At 42.6% G+C, this 18,511-nt stretch overlaps 1 protein-coding gene across 2 annotated transcripts in view; it reads right to left on the reverse strand.

Moving 5' to 3' along the window:
• Positions 1 to 258: 258 nt before the first annotated feature.
• limch1a (LIM and calponin homology domains 1a) overlaps positions 259 to 18,511 on the reverse strand; it is a 29,033-nt gene continuing 10,780 nt past the window's right edge. The window contains exons 7-31 of one of the 2 annotated variants that reach the window (XM_083980664.1): positions 18,344 to 18,471; positions 18,109 to 18,179; positions 17,050 to 17,251; positions 16,697 to 16,894; positions 15,667 to 15,975; positions 15,197 to 15,475; positions 13,066 to 13,323; positions 11,736 to 12,107; positions 11,265 to 11,603; positions 9,512 to 9,886; positions 9,225 to 9,263; positions 8,015 to 8,144; positions 7,741 to 7,898; positions 6,574 to 7,627; positions 5,274 to 5,633; positions 4,263 to 4,356; positions 4,096 to 4,121; positions 3,748 to 3,861; positions 3,492 to 3,584; positions 3,197 to 3,398; positions 2,983 to 3,082; positions 2,396 to 2,479; positions 2,144 to 2,252; positions 1,829 to 1,931; positions 259 to 1,717 (exon numbers count right to left, since the gene is read on the reverse strand). In XM_083980664.1, coding sequence (XP_083836790.1) covers positions 1,692 to 1,717; positions 1,829 to 1,931; positions 2,144 to 2,252; positions 2,396 to 2,479; positions 2,983 to 3,082; positions 3,197 to 3,398; positions 3,492 to 3,584; positions 3,748 to 3,861; positions 4,096 to 4,121; positions 4,263 to 4,356; positions 5,274 to 5,633; positions 6,574 to 7,627; positions 7,741 to 7,898; positions 8,015 to 8,144; positions 9,225 to 9,263; positions 9,512 to 9,886; positions 11,265 to 11,603; positions 11,736 to 12,107; positions 13,066 to 13,323; positions 15,197 to 15,475; positions 15,667 to 15,975; positions 16,697 to 16,894; positions 17,050 to 17,251; positions 18,109 to 18,179; positions 18,344 to 18,471 — 5,223 coding nt within the window. In that variant the 3' untranslated portion in view covers positions 259 to 1,691. Of the gene's footprint in view, positions 1,718 to 1,828; positions 1,932 to 2,143; positions 2,253 to 2,395; positions 2,480 to 2,982; positions 3,083 to 3,196; positions 3,399 to 3,491; positions 3,585 to 3,747; positions 3,862 to 4,095; positions 4,122 to 4,262; positions 4,357 to 5,273; positions 5,634 to 6,573; positions 7,628 to 7,740; positions 7,899 to 8,014; positions 8,145 to 9,224; positions 9,264 to 9,511; positions 9,887 to 11,264; positions 11,604 to 11,735; positions 12,108 to 13,065; positions 13,324 to 15,196; positions 15,476 to 15,659; positions 15,976 to 16,696; positions 16,895 to 17,049; positions 17,252 to 18,108; positions 18,180 to 18,343; positions 18,472 to 18,511 lie in introns of both variants that reach the window. The other variant, XM_083980663.1, reaches the window with a different exon arrangement.

The raw sequence follows: 18,511 nt of genomic DNA on the forward strand, positions 1-18,511 counted from the left end.
TTAACTATTTATTTTTCCTTAGGGGTGGGGGGAGTTGATTATTTTGTAGTTTGACTGTTATGCTTTGTTAAATGTATTAAAATGTATTTCTGTGAACTGTTAAAACTCAATAAATACATGTCTATAAAAAAAAACGAAATAATAATGTTACTGCTCAAAAATCTGCTCCACCTCCTGAGCTAGGACATTTTTCTGTGAAGACATCATTAATTCATCTCTTTAACTGCATAAAACAAAACAAAACAGACAGCATCCCATTTAAAATATTTTATTGATAAACATACACTTGCTATAAAAGACAATGGACTAAGTCACTAAGCGCTCTATTCCTCTGAGTGATGAAGACGCTGTCATGTGTCCGGATAGAGGCAATAAACACAGAGAGGAATGCAGCTCAGACTCTGGGGAGGCAACACTTGTGATAGAGGCAGACGAGGAGAGGACACTTTAGGACACTGTGAACTGATCATTATCAGGGGGTAATTAACAGGGAAGCAGCAAATAACGGTGTCATTGGTTTAGCTCATGGGAAACGGTGGAAGAGAACAGAGGGTGATTAGGAGTGGCTGATCCATTTAACATTTTGTTTGCTGGTATGGAACTGTGCTTAAAGTTAAATCACACATTGCAGAGATACCTACATGCATGATTTCGTACATACATGTACACACACTCATAACACATACACACACACACACACACACTCACACAATGTGCCAATGCCTGTGAGTGGGAAATAGTCCTGCACATGAAGCACACTAGCCCTCGCATTCATTCATTACATAAGGCACTGATTTGGATGCAGTCAGTCTATGAGAATAAAGAGTGGCTAAAACATCTTAAAGGGAAAAATATTTAGAATTCAAAGTATTATTACTTAATATAATGCATTCCCATTCTCGTACATTGAAATATAAAGAAAAAGCTTGTGTAAGTTTTCCAGATTTTCCAAAAATATCATGATGATGTACACCATACACAAGGAGAGTTAAAGTTCAACCATTGGAAGATAACAACCTACATCAAACTCACAATATTCCATCTGAGCAAATACTCAAAATAACTTATATATGTTCTTCTTTCATGCAAAACTGTAAACACAAAACCCAAAATGAATGACAAAGTATGATGAGTAAGGCATTACAATGGTCAAGCTACTTTAGGTTATCCAACCCAAACCAGTTCATCAATGCACTCAGAGAGTGGAGTCACATGATCAGTGCAGAAGCAGGTGTTAATGAATCAAGATGTTCAGACCTACAAAAGAAGCGATTAGCTTGTAGCATAACATGTTCAGCTTGAGACAGAACAGATCCTTATTTTAGCGTCTTGACTGTGCTAAGTATGGATGTGCAAAGGCTTAAACACACCGATTTCTTGATTACGTCCATGCTACACACAATAAAAAACAAGTGTGTACATGTGTACGGTTAAGAAGCATATACTGTGCTCTATGTGCATCTGATGTTGTGCCATTTAGTCCACATGTCGGTCCAGTTGTGCTCTCAGCAACATCCATAAAGCTGTTTGTGCATTTCAGGAAAAAAAAGGGAGAAATACGAGATGATTCCGATGTTCTGAAAGATTCCAGGAGTGTTCCAGAATGTGAGTCTAGAAAGGTTCTAGAATCGTCCTCCGCCCAATCACAGACTGCAGCAGTGATGGTGGGGTTCCAGTTCTAATACAGGACATCATAGTGTAGTGGGCTGCCCTCTGCCTGCACACACACATACACACAGACAACAATAAATAACAACAACAATGCATTAACAGCTGTACAATAGTACAACTTTTAAACATGAGTGTGTGTTTGTTTGTGTGTTCTCACCCCGAGTTGCAATATAGCACTCGTGACAGCTCAGCAGTCCGTTACGAATCCTTACGTCAGTCCCTGTGGTGGCATCACCCAGCTGCCCGTCACACACGCCACACTGAGGAGGGAAATACAGTGAAAGACTGATACTGATGATATAAAGGAGTGTTTTAGTTGCCCCTCATATTAAATAAACATGCCAGACAACCACAGAAGATGAGTATCAACCTTCTCTTTGATGTGCTTTCACTATCTTGGAGACAAATTCAATAGCTAATATAAAACTGTTTTTAATTAGTGTCTAATTTGAGTGCTAGAATAATACACTACCTTGAAACACTGCATGTGGTAAAACAGTCCCAGTGTATCGATGATCATGGCAGCTCCTTTTCCCAGAGGCTGAGAACAGCCAGAACACAGTCTCTTCCCACTAACACACCTACACAGAGACAGTGAATAGCAGTGGGAACATTGACACGAATCCAGATACTGTACCAGTCCTGACTCACCACCTCTTATTCATTCTTTCAAACACTGCAATCGACAATTTTTTTTCTATACATGCACCATGTGTGTCATTACCTGCTGGGTGAAGGAGGCTGTGGTGATGGTGAGGAGGAGGAGGAGGACTGCTGTTTTTCTGCTACAATGTCATGTGATCCAGACCTGTGGTAGAGAAACATAACACAGAGAGAGAGAGAGAGGGGATTCGTCATAAGTATTCTATATAAATAAATATAATATAATACAATACAATACATATCTATTTATATAGCACATTGAAAAGTACAACCCAGGTTGTCCAAAGTGCTGTACAAGAAAACACACAAGTAAAACAAGTAACAATAAGCTACATGGGATACAGGTAATGTACAGAAAAACATGCAATAAAGTAAGTGTAAGTAAGGAAAAGAGATGAGTAAATGTGCAATATGAGGCAAAAAACATGCTTTGGTAATACATTGGTTTAAAAAAAATGCTGATTTCCTGTTGCTCAGCGCTGTGCAAGGCTGTAATTATTTTAATCTTAGTAAAGGTCCCATGTTCTCCTTTTTTCTGTGGTTTAATTGAAGTGTTTTCCATGATAGATATGGTATACTTGTAGTTTTAAAAACAAAAAAAGTCATTGGCTGTCTGTTTTCTGATTGATCTAACAAAAACTGGCGTACCTTTTAACAACATGTGCCTGGTTTAGTTGAAGGTTGCGGTCTAAAGAAGATGTCTTCCACAGTTCCTGTTTCTTTGAAGATTCACCATCACACACAGAATCTGCAAAACACATCAGGAGATAGAAGTTTACCACAGAAACTCTACATGGTTGAACCTGACTGACTGACTGAGCTGAGCACAACACGTCAGCGCATATTTCAGCACGAAACTCACCCTGGAGAAAATGCAGCTTGGATGAATGCTGATCCTCGCTCCCTGCTGAGATGCTTTGGCCGTTTTGCTGCAGGGGAATACCTTTCTTCTCTGTCCTGATGTTTTCTGGAGCTGATGAAGTTGTGTGTGTCTGGCCGGTCTGCTGGTTCAATAAACTGGTGGGATTGAGGGGTGTTACAGTCTCCTCCAGAATCTTTCTCTCCTGAAAGAAGCACAGACACAAAGTTAACACACAAAGGAAAACATAGGACACAAAAACTGTGTTTTATTTCAGTTTCAGTCTGTTCTTTGGCACCTCTTCATTGTGTTTACGCTCCTCCTCCTCCACCTCTAGCTGGGCTTTTTCCCACTCCTTCTTCAGTTTCTCCTGTTCCCTCTCGTATTGCTCCTGCAGAGAAACACCTCATGTTATGTTCTGCTCATAAACACACGCACAAAAAAAACACAGAAACACATATACATATAAACAAATATCCAAAAGAGTCTTCTGTGTTCTGCGTAAACATTCCCAGGGCCATGCACGTACAGTACACACCATTCTACCAGTGTACCTGTAGGAGGCGCTCCTGCTCCTGTTGCCACCTTTCCAGGCGTTTACGCTCCTCATTGGGGTCCCAGACCCAGTGATTAACACGTTTAGCCAAGTTCAACATGGGGGTCTCAATCTAACCAGACCCGGCCAACAAGGACACACACGCACGCACACACACACACACACACACACACACAGATACATGTATACACACCAAAAAAGGACAGAAAGAGAGGAAAGGTGAGAGGACAAGTGTGACTACAGTGACTACTGGAGACGAAGGGTCAGGACAGGATCAAATCCAAGAATGAAGGAGAAACAGGAAAAAAAAAAAAAAACAAGCTGGAACTGAACCCAAGATACTCACAGTCATGCTGCTCTCCTCAAGGCCCTCTGTGGAGCAGGAAGAGAAGGACAAAATAAAATGAACACCCACTTAAAGAAAAGCAGCTGCGTCTGACACGCGCTGTGCTTGGATCGTGTGTGTATGATACAGCAGGTGACGGAGTGGAGAGGCCTCGACGGCAGCTTTACCTGAGACCGTAGGAGAATATTCTTGCATGCTGTTGGGCGATGTAGCTGCTGTTTCCTGCCCAGGTGTCCCAAACACTCCTGTGGTACCATTGACCTGAAAGTTAGATATTCATTTACTGCAAACCAGCTGACTACAAAGTGATCTGTTTTAGTCCTCTATAATGGAGCAAACTGGCAATTGTAACACATTACACAATACATCTTTGCACACAAAATCTGCTCAGCACTTTCAAAACATAGATTAATGAGTTTTTCTTTGCCCTCCAGGCAGTCACTTGTTTCAGTTTATGTAAATCAAATATTAAAATCAACCCGAAGAGACTTCTTGTTTTACATATGACTCCATCACAGTGAACAGCTGAGGAGTGTTTCAGTTTCAGTTGCTACACACACTTTAAGACAATACTGAGTGCCTCACTGTAGGATTATTTTGTATATTTAGTGTTTGAGGGAGGTAAGCCTACTGTTTGTGCAGGTGGCATGTACAATTGTGTTTGTACTGACTGTGTAACTTCTTTTTAATTGTTTTCTTTTTAATTGTCTTGTGCCGTGTTAATTCCCTGTTGCTTTTACACAGAAGGTAAATTTCCCAAAAGGGACATTAAGTTTGTCTAATTTTGTTGCCTTTCTATTTATAATATCACATTATGGTAATTGCAGTTTCAGAATGAATGACCTGCCTGCAGTATTCATGTGTTTCCAAAAACAAAGTCAGCTACTGAACTGAAATTCACCATATCCCTTTTAAAAATGCCCATGTTTGTGTATGGTTCACCTCCAGGGTTTAATTTTCCTTTTGAATGAACTGACACCTGATTCTCATGTCTCAGGTGTAAAAGATTTCCATAAACACAACACAACAGATTTTCAACTGTGTGCACCCGAAGGCACAGATCAGGACTGGAACAAGTGTCTGCCAGGAAAGTAAGAAAACACACTTTAACCCCCTGAAAAGGAATGTAAACAAACACAGGTACTGTCCTTTAACACATCACCTGATGTAGAATTTACCTGTCCATTGCTTTGGACGTCCGAGTGGTGAGGCTCCACAACAGTCTGTGTGAGCTCCGTAACAATCGTAGTCTTGATGACACAGTTTCTGCCTCCGATCAAAGAGCTGATGGCAGAACCTGAGGAGGCGGTCGATCTCTCTGTCTGTGGAGGAGGAGGTGGCTGCTCTGTCGTCTCCTGATGTTTCACCGTCTCCTCAGGGGGAACATCTTTCTCAGTCTGTTTGGTGGTGACATCTTTCTCCGCCTGTTTGGGGGCGACATCTTTAATCTCCTGTGGTGAGAGCTGAGGAGAGGCAGGTGACGTGGAAGCAGGTAAATCCTCAGTCGCTTCTCCATTCACTCGGACCAGCCCATCCATCTGAGGGGAACATGGACACAAAGAACTGGATCATGGTTTGATCATCATAGTTCATTAGTTAAGAATCACACAAACATGCTGCTGTGTCCTTTCATTTTATGATTATTTGGGGGATTTTTTTCCTTTTTAAACCCTACTTTTATTCATTATTGTTTAGTTTATTTCAGTTTTTATTTCTGCTTTTACTTCCAATTTTCTCTCTTTTATCAAATCCATTGCTTTGTATGGCCTTGAATTTACAATTAATCGAAAAGTGATTCATATAAATATTTTAAGGTGAGAACTCCTTTTGGAGGAACTTTTTTTGGAGGTCATTTCTGCTTTTTGAGGAAGATTGTATTCCAACACAGGAAACCAGACATATTATCAACACACCTCAAACTGCTTGCTGGGAAATAAAAAAGTGTATTAAAAACAGAAAAAAGTTTTTATGTCACTGGGAGAGAAGTCAGAACTTCCCTTTCATTAATGCGTGAGAACAGGAACTGAGGTGAAAAGATCAAGGATCAAATGTGTTTCAGTCTTAGGAGTTAAAATGTGGAATAAGCTCAGTGATGAGTTGAAGACATGTAGTTCTTTGTTGAGTTTTAAGAAAGCCTTGAAATGTAAAATAATGAAAAATTATAAAATACAATAATGATTACTTTCATCTTATTATTTTGGACTGTTGACATTCTAGGTAATTTAATTTCATAGAGTATAAAGGATAGGCAAATATAAGCCTTGGGCTTCAGCCTATTCCCTTTTCGGTCACTGTATGATATTTTCTTTTTGTGTGTGTGTGTGTGTATGGTTGCAATTGTGTATAATATGTTTTGGCTAAACTGTTCACACAAAATGGTTGATTTTGATGTTGGTGTTGTATGACCGAAATAAACAAATTAAAAAAAAAAAAAAAAATGGTGCTGACCAGTTTGACAGATTGATATCTCTCCCTCACCTTGACAGGTTTGTGTCCAGACGGCGAGCTCCGGGGCTGGCAGTACGGCTTGGCTGCCAGGAGGGGGACAGGTCTGGACGGAGCGGAGGGCATTGTGTGTGTTGTTGGCTGTGAAGTGTGAGGCTGAGTTTGTCCTGTAATCAGCTGTTTCTGATGTGTGGTTGGAGACACTGTGGGTTTAGATCGTTCTAATGGCTGAGGCGGTGCGGCATCTGAGCTTGGGACCGTGGTGATGGGACTGATCGGTGCTGGTGAACTGGTGGAGGCAGAATCAGACGTCACTGGTGGAGCAGGGGTCTCCGACTCTGTCTCCGTCTCCTCAGGTTTTGTGTGTTTTGTCTCTGTTGTAACAGTCGGTTCTGGTTTCTGCACCAGTTCTGGTTTCTGCTTCGGCTCTGTTCTTACAGTCGGTTCTGGTTTCTGCACCAGTTCTGGTTTCTGCACCGGTTCTGGTTTCTGTGCCAGTTCTGGTTTGTGCGCCAGTTCTGGTTTCTGCTTCGGCTCTGTTCTTACAGTTTTTTCTGGTTTCTGTGCCAGTTCTGGTTTCTGTGCCAGTTCTGGTTTCTTCTTCGGCTCTGTTCTTACAGTTTTTTCTGGTTTCTGTGCCAGTTCTGGTCTAACAGTGGGTTCTGGTTCTGGTTTCTGCTTCGGCTCTGATCTAACAGTTGGTTCTGGTTTCTGCGTCACATCTGTTGTAACAGTTGGTTCTGGTTTCTGTGTCGGCTCTGATCTAACAGTTAGCTCTGGTTCCCGTGCCGGCTCTTTTGTAACAGTTGGTTCTGGTTTCTGCGTCACATCTGTAGTGACAGCTGGTTTTGGTTCGTTCGGAGGTTCTGCTGTGTCGGGGTCATTGATAGGTGATGAGGGTTTGTGGTCTTCATCCTCCTGGTCTAGGTCTGATTGGAGTTTTGAGGTGGATCTAGGCAGCTTCAGACTGTCCAGTGTTGCGTCGCTGATGGTGAAGCGGAGAGCGTAGCGCTGCAACACCATGGCCGCCTCCTCTGGCGTCGCTGCGCTCCTGTAGGCCTCACACAGCTCTGCTTCTCTACGCTCCCTAGAAAGGAAGAGGAAGAAAGGCATCATGGTTGTTTTTCTGATGTTTATTATTATTTAACCATTGAAAAGTCAAGTTTTAAATGTAGCTCGTATGTTAATCCTCATTCTTACTTCTCCTCCACAATCTCTTTGTATGTCTTAATGCTTTTCCTCTTGTTGCCGTCGCCTCCCTCCTCCCTCATCTTTTTCTCCATCCTCTTCCTCTCTTCCTCTTTCTTTATCAGCTCCTGTGAAGCGCTGCGACGGCGGTTCTTCCAGCGAGCCAATTCCTGTCACAGAGACAATTACAAGACATTTGAATATACTTGTAGTCATAATATTCCCCCCTCTGTTTCTTAAATGGATTAATCTATCTCGCATTGTTTTAATATCACAAGTTTCTCACGCTTTGCCAGGGATCCTCCTCTTCCACAAAGGCGTTGTACTGCTCATGCATGCGCTCATGTCGTGACTGGCTCAGTGGAGGTAAGTGTCCCACCTCGTCCTCCTTGAGCATGTCACCCATACTCACACTCCTAGACAGGACAGAGAGGATGCTCATGTATAAATTACTTCATCATTTGACCCAACATGCTGCCCACTTGGCTACTGAAAAAAAAAAAACATTTGAAATACTTCATTCATCCCTAGATTCATTCATTATATTATTAGTTCATATTCATAAAAAAGGTGTCACACAAGACCAGAATCTAAAAATAATAAAACACATTCAATGGTAAAACGGAAGCAGGGAAAACAAAATAAACTCTCCATCTTCTCAAAAGATGAAGTCAAACATGGCCACATCTCCACGCGGTAACAGAAATATGCCGATTGATAAACTAATCACAAAATTAATTGAACAAGCAAATGGAAAATAAATAAACTGTAATTGCCAAGCCAAAACACATTATATAACAATAGTGTGTTAGCTTAGTAGTTTTCATTAGTGCATGATTTTTTAAAACTTATTTAAACAAACAAACCAAAAGTTATTCAAAATAAATCAGTGGTGGAAAGAACATTCACCGAGTTGAATGTGCAGTTTTTAGGCATTTGTACTTAACTTGTTGATTTACATTTCAAGCTACATTTAACTTCAACACATAACATCTAATTTCTGCCTTAACCAGCTGTAAACAGACTAAATAAAAACTAATTCAGAAAACTGCTTCATCAGTTTGACAATACTGTACATGCGCTGAAAAAATACTCACAACACTCATGTGTCTCACTCACATGTCTACCGAAGTTGTTTGTGTTTTGTCTAGTTGAGTTGAAATGTCACTTTTTGGTAATAGGTGTATTACTGACCCTACCGTATTCCTATAACATAACATTATTATTGTATTTTATATTATTATAGCATTATTTCTAGACTGTTCTACTACTTCTATGGCTTGAGCTAAAAATCCAAGTTCTTCTTCCACCGCTGACAGAATTAATAAAAAAACAAACTTGATGATGACACCAAGGTTGATGTTAGTAATAACTACAGTGTTATTTTGTTCTATATTGGTGTATTTTTGGACTGTACTCTCGAGATCTAACATGCAACAGCGTGTTTATGTTATTCTCATGCAGAAGCTCTTCCAGGTCCACGCTCAAAGACTTACTCTGTGTCCTCAGACATAAAAGCAACTCGCCGGCTCATCCTACAGCAATGACAGGATAAAATGAACGAAAGGGAAAGAGCAGATGAGGGACAGGGGAACATGACGTTATGTACGAGTGCTACCGTCATAATCAGACATGAAACATTTTCTATTATTACAGCAAGGACAGAGCATCTTGTTCAGATCTAGTAAACATGTGTCACTTGGCTGAGGCGGGTTTGATGACAACAAAATCTGAAAATGGAAGTGAGGATTTGTGCAAAAAGCTTCAACATGTGCTGTCTCACATCATGGGAGGTAGATCATCGTCCTCCAGCCAGGACGGTTTCCTTCGTGGTTGCTCAATCACATCCGATTTTATCTCCACCTCTCTTTCCTCACTTTTTTGCTCCACACTCGCAGGCTTTTCCAACTCTGCCTCCACTGTACATTTCCGGGCAGCAGCGGGGCTGGGTGGAGGGGTGAGTGATGGGGAAGAGAGGGTGTGAGGGACTGTCTTGTCTCCCTCTTGCTTCCCATCCTCCTTCTCCACCTCCTCCTCCTCCTGCTGCTTCTCCTCCTTCTCCTCCTGCTGCTTCTCCCTCAGTGCTGCTGCACACATGGGGCTGGTTGGGGTTGCGGGGGGCGGGGCCTGAGGTTCTGCTGCTACGGTAACGATGCTTCTAAAATCCAGTAACAAGGCCGAGATTACCAAATCACACAGATTAAAGTGTAAATCGAGACTGAATCACAGGCAACAGAAGACATGTACGTACTTAATGTCTCTTTCTGTGAACTGAGTGGGGAGAAGCCAATTTATGTTGTTTCACCCAAATTACAAAAGTTTTTGGTAACATTTTATAATAAGTACACACTATTAAGCATTAGTTAAGCATTAAATACTGATTTCACCATTTATAACACATGAATACTCAGTAGTATGTAGTTTATAAACACAGTAATGTGTATTCATGCGTTATAAATGAAGAATTCAATATTTATTCATGCTTAACTAATGCTTAAAAGAGTATACTTATTATAAAATGTCACCAAGTTTTCCACCTCACATCTTCTACCTCTATAATCATACAGTTTGTGTTTATGATGACACTGTTTGGCGTAACTTAAGATATCACAATAGCTTCACACCTATTGAAGTGCAATGCTTTCAAATTTAAAGCATTGCACTTTAACAAAAATTTAACAATTTAAAGTTTAAATTGTTATATTTTTGTTAATTATTTTCTTCTGATACATCAGCTGATTGTCTCACTATTTACTTGAATCTGGGGCATGTTGTCATAGTCTGGGAAAAGCAAACCAGACCTATCCTGCAACAAACAAATATGTTTTCTTTGCAAGCTTACAGTGGATATAGCGACTCAAATGTTCCTCTGTCAGTATTTTACTCAGGCTGAGGTGTGGTGATATAGTTCTTTCAAATAAATGTTTATTGTCCCTATAATTAAAGTAAAAATGATGTTGTTTTCTTCACAAAACTTACAATAACTAATAGTAAAAAATAGTAATTACAGGTGGTTGAGGGTTAATTTATGTGTAATCTGGGTGAACCAAACCCTTTTCAAACAGAAGTGCAGCAAAAGTTTTTGTCCCCATGTGAGTACAAAGATAAAAACCACCAACATCATTCCACTGAAAGCAGAATATTCAAAGTGATGCCAAACAAAGTCGATGTTAGACCTCAACAACAAAACAAAAAGTCCAGTAGAGTCCAAACCAAGCACAAACGCATCCAAAGCATGTGGAAAACAGAGTCTGCAAAAAGTCTAACCAGAACAACAAATCAAAAGCACCAGTCCTGTGATATACAAATAATACAAATCAAATCGCATCAGACAAGCAGCTGCAGGCACTCGGTCACGCTGGAATGAAAAACAACACCGTCCAAACAACACAGATCCAAATCAACCTCAGGGACTTTGTGTTAGTACAAGATAACATGATTACACCTTAATCATATCCACTATATGTGTGTATGACGTGCTTTGTTAGTAGTTGGCCAACAACACACTTCATCTTCACCTCTCAAACAGTCAATACCTTTCACTAGCCATCTTCTCTGTGAGCTTAGGTCTGCTGTGCAGCGGCTTCATCGCAGACACCGGGCTGATGTTGTATTTGACTGATCCAGGAACAGGCAGGAACTGGTTAAAGGACTGAGGCGCTCTGACTGCGACTGGTTTCTGATAAGATCCGGTCCTAGTCCTACGCGCCATCATGTCGTCCTTCTCCGGGTCGGGCGCAGGCTCGTTTTCATCATACTCATCCTCGTCATCGTCATATTCACGTTCGCTGAGAGGAGTCGATCTGATCACTGCTGCGTCAGGCTGCCGTTGAGGTGTTTCCATGTGTACACCTGATTGCTGCTGCTGCTCCACTCTGTGAGAGAAACTCCTGAAGTTGAAATGACTGAACACCAAGTTGTAAAATAGTTGAGAAGATGCAAACCACACCAAGCTTGTTAGTGTCTCTGCACACTGTTAGGCCCAGTCCGAACAAATCCCAGCCCACCTGACGTTCAGTTTCTTGTTTCTGTCCGTCTGAACCTCCCTCTTGTTCCGCGGAGCTGCATCGACAGCGTCCTCCCCCTGTGTGGTGCGTTTGGAGGCAGGAAGAGGCAGGAAACGGTTGTAAGTTGCTGCGCTAACCGTGGTTTGTTTATGGAAAACACCCGTCCTCCTCGCCATCATATCGTCTTTCCGAAGATCCGGGATCCTTTCCTGCTCCTCCTCCTCATCCTCCTCCTCCTCCTCCTCCGCTCTCTTTTTGTACTGAGCCAGACGAGCATCCAGCTCAGCAGGAGTCAGAGAGACCTCAGGGGTCCAGGGTGGGGGGTCAGCAGAAGGAGGGGGGGTCTGACTGAGGTCAGATCCATCGACCTGGCTGTGGGAACGACACATAAAGCTCTAACTGCAGTGATAAAGACAGATAGTCTCAACCCAAACTTGCAAGCAGCCTTTAAATCCAGGCATGTACATGCAGAAACACAGGCCAGAAATGTTCAGAGTACAGACTATATGTTCTGTGAGAAACACCAAGATAAAATCCAATACAGAAAGAAAAAAAAATAGAATTTAGACTTCAGTGTTACAAAAGAAAACATGCAAAAGTGGTGCAAGATTACTAAAAAACAGACGAACAGAAAAGTCCACAATGAGATTTTGAGCCACACCAGACAGATTCTCAAACTATTGAGTCCTGAGCTTTTACTCGGACCATTTACACAAAAATATATTTTAAAAAAATGTACTGTACACTAGGAGAGTTCAAGGATTCACATGTGTACTTCATATGTACACAAACAATACTGTATGTGTAGTAAAATGCAACATGACTCCTAAACCTGTACTAGAAAACAATGTATAAACATATGTAAACACTAAAAATGTGCACGTATCACTAGTCCAAGGCAAAGTCAGATATATACAGAATCTATTCAATAAATAGCAGCACAGAGATGCCACTGAGAGATCCTTTAAATTCTTAAATATTGATATATTGCTCTAAATCCAGTGTTGGCCAGTTGAGAAAGTTTGTGTACATGCATGTGTGTGTCTGTGTGTGTGGACCTTTGATTCTTATTAAAACTACAAGCAAATCAGCGCAATGCAGAGAGGTGCATCAAACCAACCTACCTACTATTAATTCAAATACCCTTGTGAAATGTTTCACATTTCCTAAACTGAGATTGGCAAGCAGTTCAATTAAACCATTTACTTTGTGATGCAAGAGAAAAGGACCTAGGTATTCCTCAGTGCAGCAGTCCGTAACAATAATGCCACTGACTTTAGAGTCAGAGCCACTGAAGCCTAAATTGTCTTGCACTTGGCCTCGTTCATACCTGCGTTCCCGCTCTGAAAGCTGGGAGCCCAGGCCAATGGTAGGCATGGCTACAGTTGCCTTGGAAAGGAGTCGTCTTAGCAACTCCGTCTCCTCCCCTTCATTTGATGTGACTGTGTCTATTGGCTGCTCGATCTCAGTCACGCCCCCAAAGGTCACAACTTTGCTGTGACTTCGTCCTGCCTTTGCTGATCCGCTGAGAGGACTTCCACAACTTTTCTCCAGACAAGCCTGACACACAGGTGCAGGGCTAGCCTCACTGTAGATATAACAACCTCACACAAATGAACACACACACACATACACACAGATACATCCACACAACAACAGGCAGCAAAAGAGCAGGGGGGAGAAGAGGCAGTGGAAAAGAAATCGTGAGCAAGTAGAGACAAAGGATCAGACTGTGAAGACAAAGGAAGGATGAGGTGGAAGTGATGAATCAGACAGGAAGTGTGGATGGACAGAAGAGGACAAAAGCGAAGGGGTTGTGTACTTAAATCACTTCAGCACACACACGTACATTCACACATGCATGCCACGCTTTTTATCTACTCTAGGTAGCCACATTTTCCCGCTAACTGCTGCTCCGCCGGGAGCACAAAAAACTCTTTATCCGATCTAATGACATCAGCACGGAGAGAGGAAAACAAAGGCGAAGCAGTGCTCGCAGCCAACAGTCGCCTCTTTTTCTCTTTTTTTTTTGGTCACACACACAGAGTCTCATACACACCGGCCAATTCCCTACTCTGTTTCAATGCCTGTCAAAGAAGACTGAAGAGGACTGAAGTGCACAATAATGAGGAGAATAAACAAGCAGATGAGAACATGGGGGAGAAAAGAGACAAGGAGAGGAGGGAATGTACATCCAGACACGCACAGAGCTGCAGACAAGGAGGAGAGCTAAATACTGACAATAAGATGATGAAAGTATTTTTTTTGTTTGTTTTCTGTGTCCTTAAACCTGGCTTAAATAAACTTGATTTACTTTGAAGGCTGCAACAAACAGCTATTTACAATATGGTTAACCTGTTGATCATTCTTTACACTTAACTCACCACTTCTTGTGTAAAATGTCAGTAAACAGAGGAAAAGTGCCCATTGTGTTTTACCAGACTGTCTTCAGATTGACTATTGTGTCTGATCAAATGTCCACAAGTATTTGATTAATTATTGTGTAAAATGTGGCAAAATCTTTAGTTTAGTAATTTAGATGTTGCAGTGGGCAATAATGCAATTTCAGTTGTGTTTCAAGTCATTGTGCCGCCCAAGCTAACTTGACTTGAGCCTTCCAGCAACTCTAAAACCTGAAAATTAAGTGTATAAACAAAAACTGGCTTCTTTATGTACATAGCTATTGTATGACTGGACCTAGAAAGTTCCTTTGTTTCTATATACAATATTCCAGCTATATTTAGCCTTTTTCACATACATTTAGTAACCGGGGCAAATTCAAATTATTCAAATGACTGTATTTGAATATTCAATTACCTGCTGTGTACTACTCCCTGACATACCAGGAGCAACATGTTCAGTATATTTGCACCCTTTTAACTACAGTCGTGATCCCTTCCTGAATGGAGATGCTTTGGAGTGACAAAATGTCAAATTAGTCTCAAGCTGCGATTAAAGCATTGCTTTAATTTACATTTTTTGGCTTGCACATGTTTTTTTTAAACTCTTCTTTTACTGTTCTGTCTTCATCCACTGCAAATAACAGGAAATGTTGCTCTAAAGACATTAGGATTTTTAAATGACTGGCAGAGAAGGATTCACTTTGAGGTTTTAAATAATGTGTATTTTCTGCAGTTTGGTGAGGATTGAACTGTGTACCATCTGAAATATTTAACAACTCGCTCAATTTCAAGCTGCTGTTTGTTGAACGGTTTCAGAAATATCTCAAGTGTAAGACTGCCTCACTGCTCCTCTGCAGGTCTATGGCTCTTCTGCCTGCAGTGACCTGCTTGAGACTGGAGCAGAAACTAGAAGCAAATGCACACGCGTACATCACAGTCTCTCACCCAGTCATTAACCAACCACACACTGGACATACAGCAGCATTTAAGTGCTTTGTACTGCGTGGGTGCTCAAACGGTGTGTGTAGGTGTGTGTGTGTGTGTGTGTGTGTTGGGCACCTGGGTTCAGTCATCTTGAGTCTCTCCCACTTCTTCATATCTGCCTGGCTCATGGAGGCAGAAACAAAGCTCATTGGTCCGTCCCTCTGAGGGAGGGGTCTACTCTGAGCCCGCCTACGAGCCAGGTCATCCTTCTGCTTGTTAGGCAGCGCCTTGACCCTGCCCGCTTCTCCCTCCTCCTCCTCCTCCTCCTCTTCCTCCCCTTCCTCGTGGCGAGGGGCGGAGTTTAGGAAGGGGTTGTCTCTGCGCGTAATGATGTCAGGGAATGTTTCCTTCTCACTGTCCATCCACAAGGCCAGCAGAGTGGCATCACACAGCACCCGTTACACGTCAAAGTGGAGCACACACACATCAAATCGCAAGTGACCACGACACCCAAAGAAAAGAAAGAGCAGGAAAATGGTTCAGAATATTTAGAGGTGAGTTAGAGGAAATGGACACAAACCGACAGACACACACACACAGCTAACCTCATCTCCTTCTTCTGCAGTGTTTGCTGTGAGGCCCGTCTTATGCCCTCCCACCGCTCTCTGTCTTTGTCACTACACACAGGCGGAGGGAGGAACTGGTGCACCTTGGGAGCGACGGGGCCACGATGAGCCCGTCTGGACGCCAGGTCGTCTCTACGAACATCTGGGACCTTCCGCGCCTCCGCCTCCTCCTCCCCGTCAGAGGAGGAATCCCAGGCAGATTTCTGAGAGCTCAAGAAGTCGTTTTCACAACGGAGGATGATGCTCGGAGACGGCGACCTTACTTCCTGTTCCTCCACTCTGGGAGGGCTGGAGTTTGAGACGGGACGATGATGATGAACAATCAGGTCATTTTCAGAGATGATTAAAAATCCATTCTGTCACGCTGTGAAGCAACTGTAGCGACGTGCAAAGTTCAAACTCGGTGCGTGCCGTGCATGCCCACAAACAGTTGGTAGCAGGTCCTGTTGATTGGTTGCAGTTTGCAGTCAAACATATCATGAAGTGCTCCAGAGGATAACCCAAAACAGTTGCTCAGTCAAGCAGCAATTCTCCTCCACTGACACATCTAATAGCTCCGGTCCACATAACCAACTCCATAAGACCAGTAAAGAGCAGGCAGTTAGTTATCTCTCACTACACTAATTATTATGCCAACACAAACCACCAGAACACAACAAGAGGCTCTTGGGTTGTTTTATGTTCATGTTATGCCTTTTTTCTTTTAAAATCACAAATATTAATACTTTAATCCCCAAATGTTATGTTAATTTTCCCCTAAAATGCAAAAGAAGTGAAGGAGGAAAACAGTTGCCCCTCCACTCTAATACTTCTACTACCACATAACCAACTCCATAAGACCAGTAAAGAGCAGGCAGTTAGTTAACACTCACTCCACTAATCATTATGCTAACACAGACCACCAGATAGACACAGCACCAGTGTCAGTGAAACAAACCACAGACAACATCGCCACCACAGCTTCTCGTTAGTGAACACGCCAACAGCGAGACCTCATGTCCTCTCTGACCTGCTGTAGCGAACGGCAGCAGGCAGAACTTTAATTCCCGCCTTCTCCAACTTTTGCAGCCTCCTCTGCTCCAGTACCTCCTGGGTCACCTTCTCCTCTTCCTGTTTTGTTTTTTCCCCATTGTTCTCAAAGGCCCAAGTGACCGTCTTGGGAGCTTTGTGGTGCAGTCCAATTTTTTTGCCCTGTTCTGGGGCGTGACTGGGGGGGAACAGTGTGCAATGTCGGGAAAAAGATTATTAGGGGTGATGGAAGTTTGCACGTGGACATCCGTGTGCGTTTTCCGTCTTTCTTTTGCAGCTCTTTATATCATACATTTCATTCACATTAGAATTATTAACTGTGCAGGCCGTTACCTCCGCTGCTCGCCCTCCTCTGCGTGTTGTTTTCGACGTGGGGCGGGGACGTAGGCGCTGGCGTTGGCTCGGTTGGGGAGAAATTGGTTGAAGGGGATGGAGCTTCTTGTTTCGCTGCTGGCGGTCCGCCTGGCCAACATGTCGTCCTTGCGCACATCTGGCTTCCTGCTGGGGGCATCAGCCTCCGAGTCGCTGCCTCGCCCTGCCAGCGACACAGAGAGATGAAGTGGAAAGGAGAAAAAGAGCGTTCAGCGTTAGGATTTTGAGAAGATATTATGAAATGGTCCTCAGCACACAGACACCTTGATCATCTCTTCTTTTGATCTGACTGTTTGATACTTGATAATTCTCCAGTGAAACATACAAATACAGTGGTACAAACTATACCTACTGCCCATATTTGTTGTTGGGTAATAAATGTAACTTGGTCGAGCAGCGCACAATTTCTGTGACCTGTGGGAAATGTTGGGAATGAGTCTATTCTCGGCTCTGCAATAGTGTCTTTTTTGTCACCCTCCTGCACACAGACTACACTGTCAACATGAAAGACACAAACAGGATGCCTGTGATATCTCTAACACACACACACACACACACAAACTAACACAAACTAACACATGACAGGCAGGATGTTGACCTCAGTCTGTTTCCCAGGTCCCAAAATCTCCTAATGATTGCCACTGAGACCAACAGCTGCTGCATCTGGGACACACACTCACATGCACACGCACAGTCTGAGATGTTCAGCTGTTGTCCACAGCCGGTCTGACTGACCGTAACATACCAAGGTTAAACACGTTAAAGAACCGCAGTCAGACTATTTATGGTTGAGTGACTCTGTATTGCTGCTTTCAGTTCAACACTTTGGGGAACCATGCTTTTTGTCTTTTTGATAGCGACATGAGGAGATCAACACTATTCTGTTACAGTAAGTGTAGCTGGGAGCTTAGTTTTGAATAAAGACTGGCAGCGGGGATACAGCTTGCCTGGCCTGGCTTTCTCCAAAGTCTAAATATCTTCTTTTATTTTTCAACTTGAGAGACATTTATCACAACCAACCATCACTGTTTCCTCGATTCACCACATCAGGAGAAGGACTGTGCTGTGAGCGGGAGCCAAAAGAGTCCAGACTGCCAAAAACAAGAAAAACAAAACACACATTACACTTTTACACTGTGTAACTACATGGGATATTTATGAGAAAGCAAGTGCTTGTATTTAACTTCTCACGTGTATCCACATATTTGGGCTGTGTGTGTGTATGTGCGTGTGTGTGCTGACAGATGTCTCTCACCTGTCAAGGGAGTTGTCACGAGTGTGTCGTGGCGGAGAAAGAGACTCACTCCTCTCAGAGTCCCAGCAGTCATAGCCGCTGTCTCTGACACTGCGTTTCTGTGGACTGTCGCCTCCTTCCTCGGTTTCCTACAAACACACAATGAACACAACAAGAGGCGTTTGGGAT

This window comes from Trachurus trachurus (assembly GCF_905171665.1).
Source record: "Trachurus trachurus genome assembly, chromosome: 1".
Taxonomy (NCBI): Eukaryota; Metazoa; Chordata; class Actinopteri; order Carangiformes; family Carangidae; genus Trachurus; species Trachurus trachurus.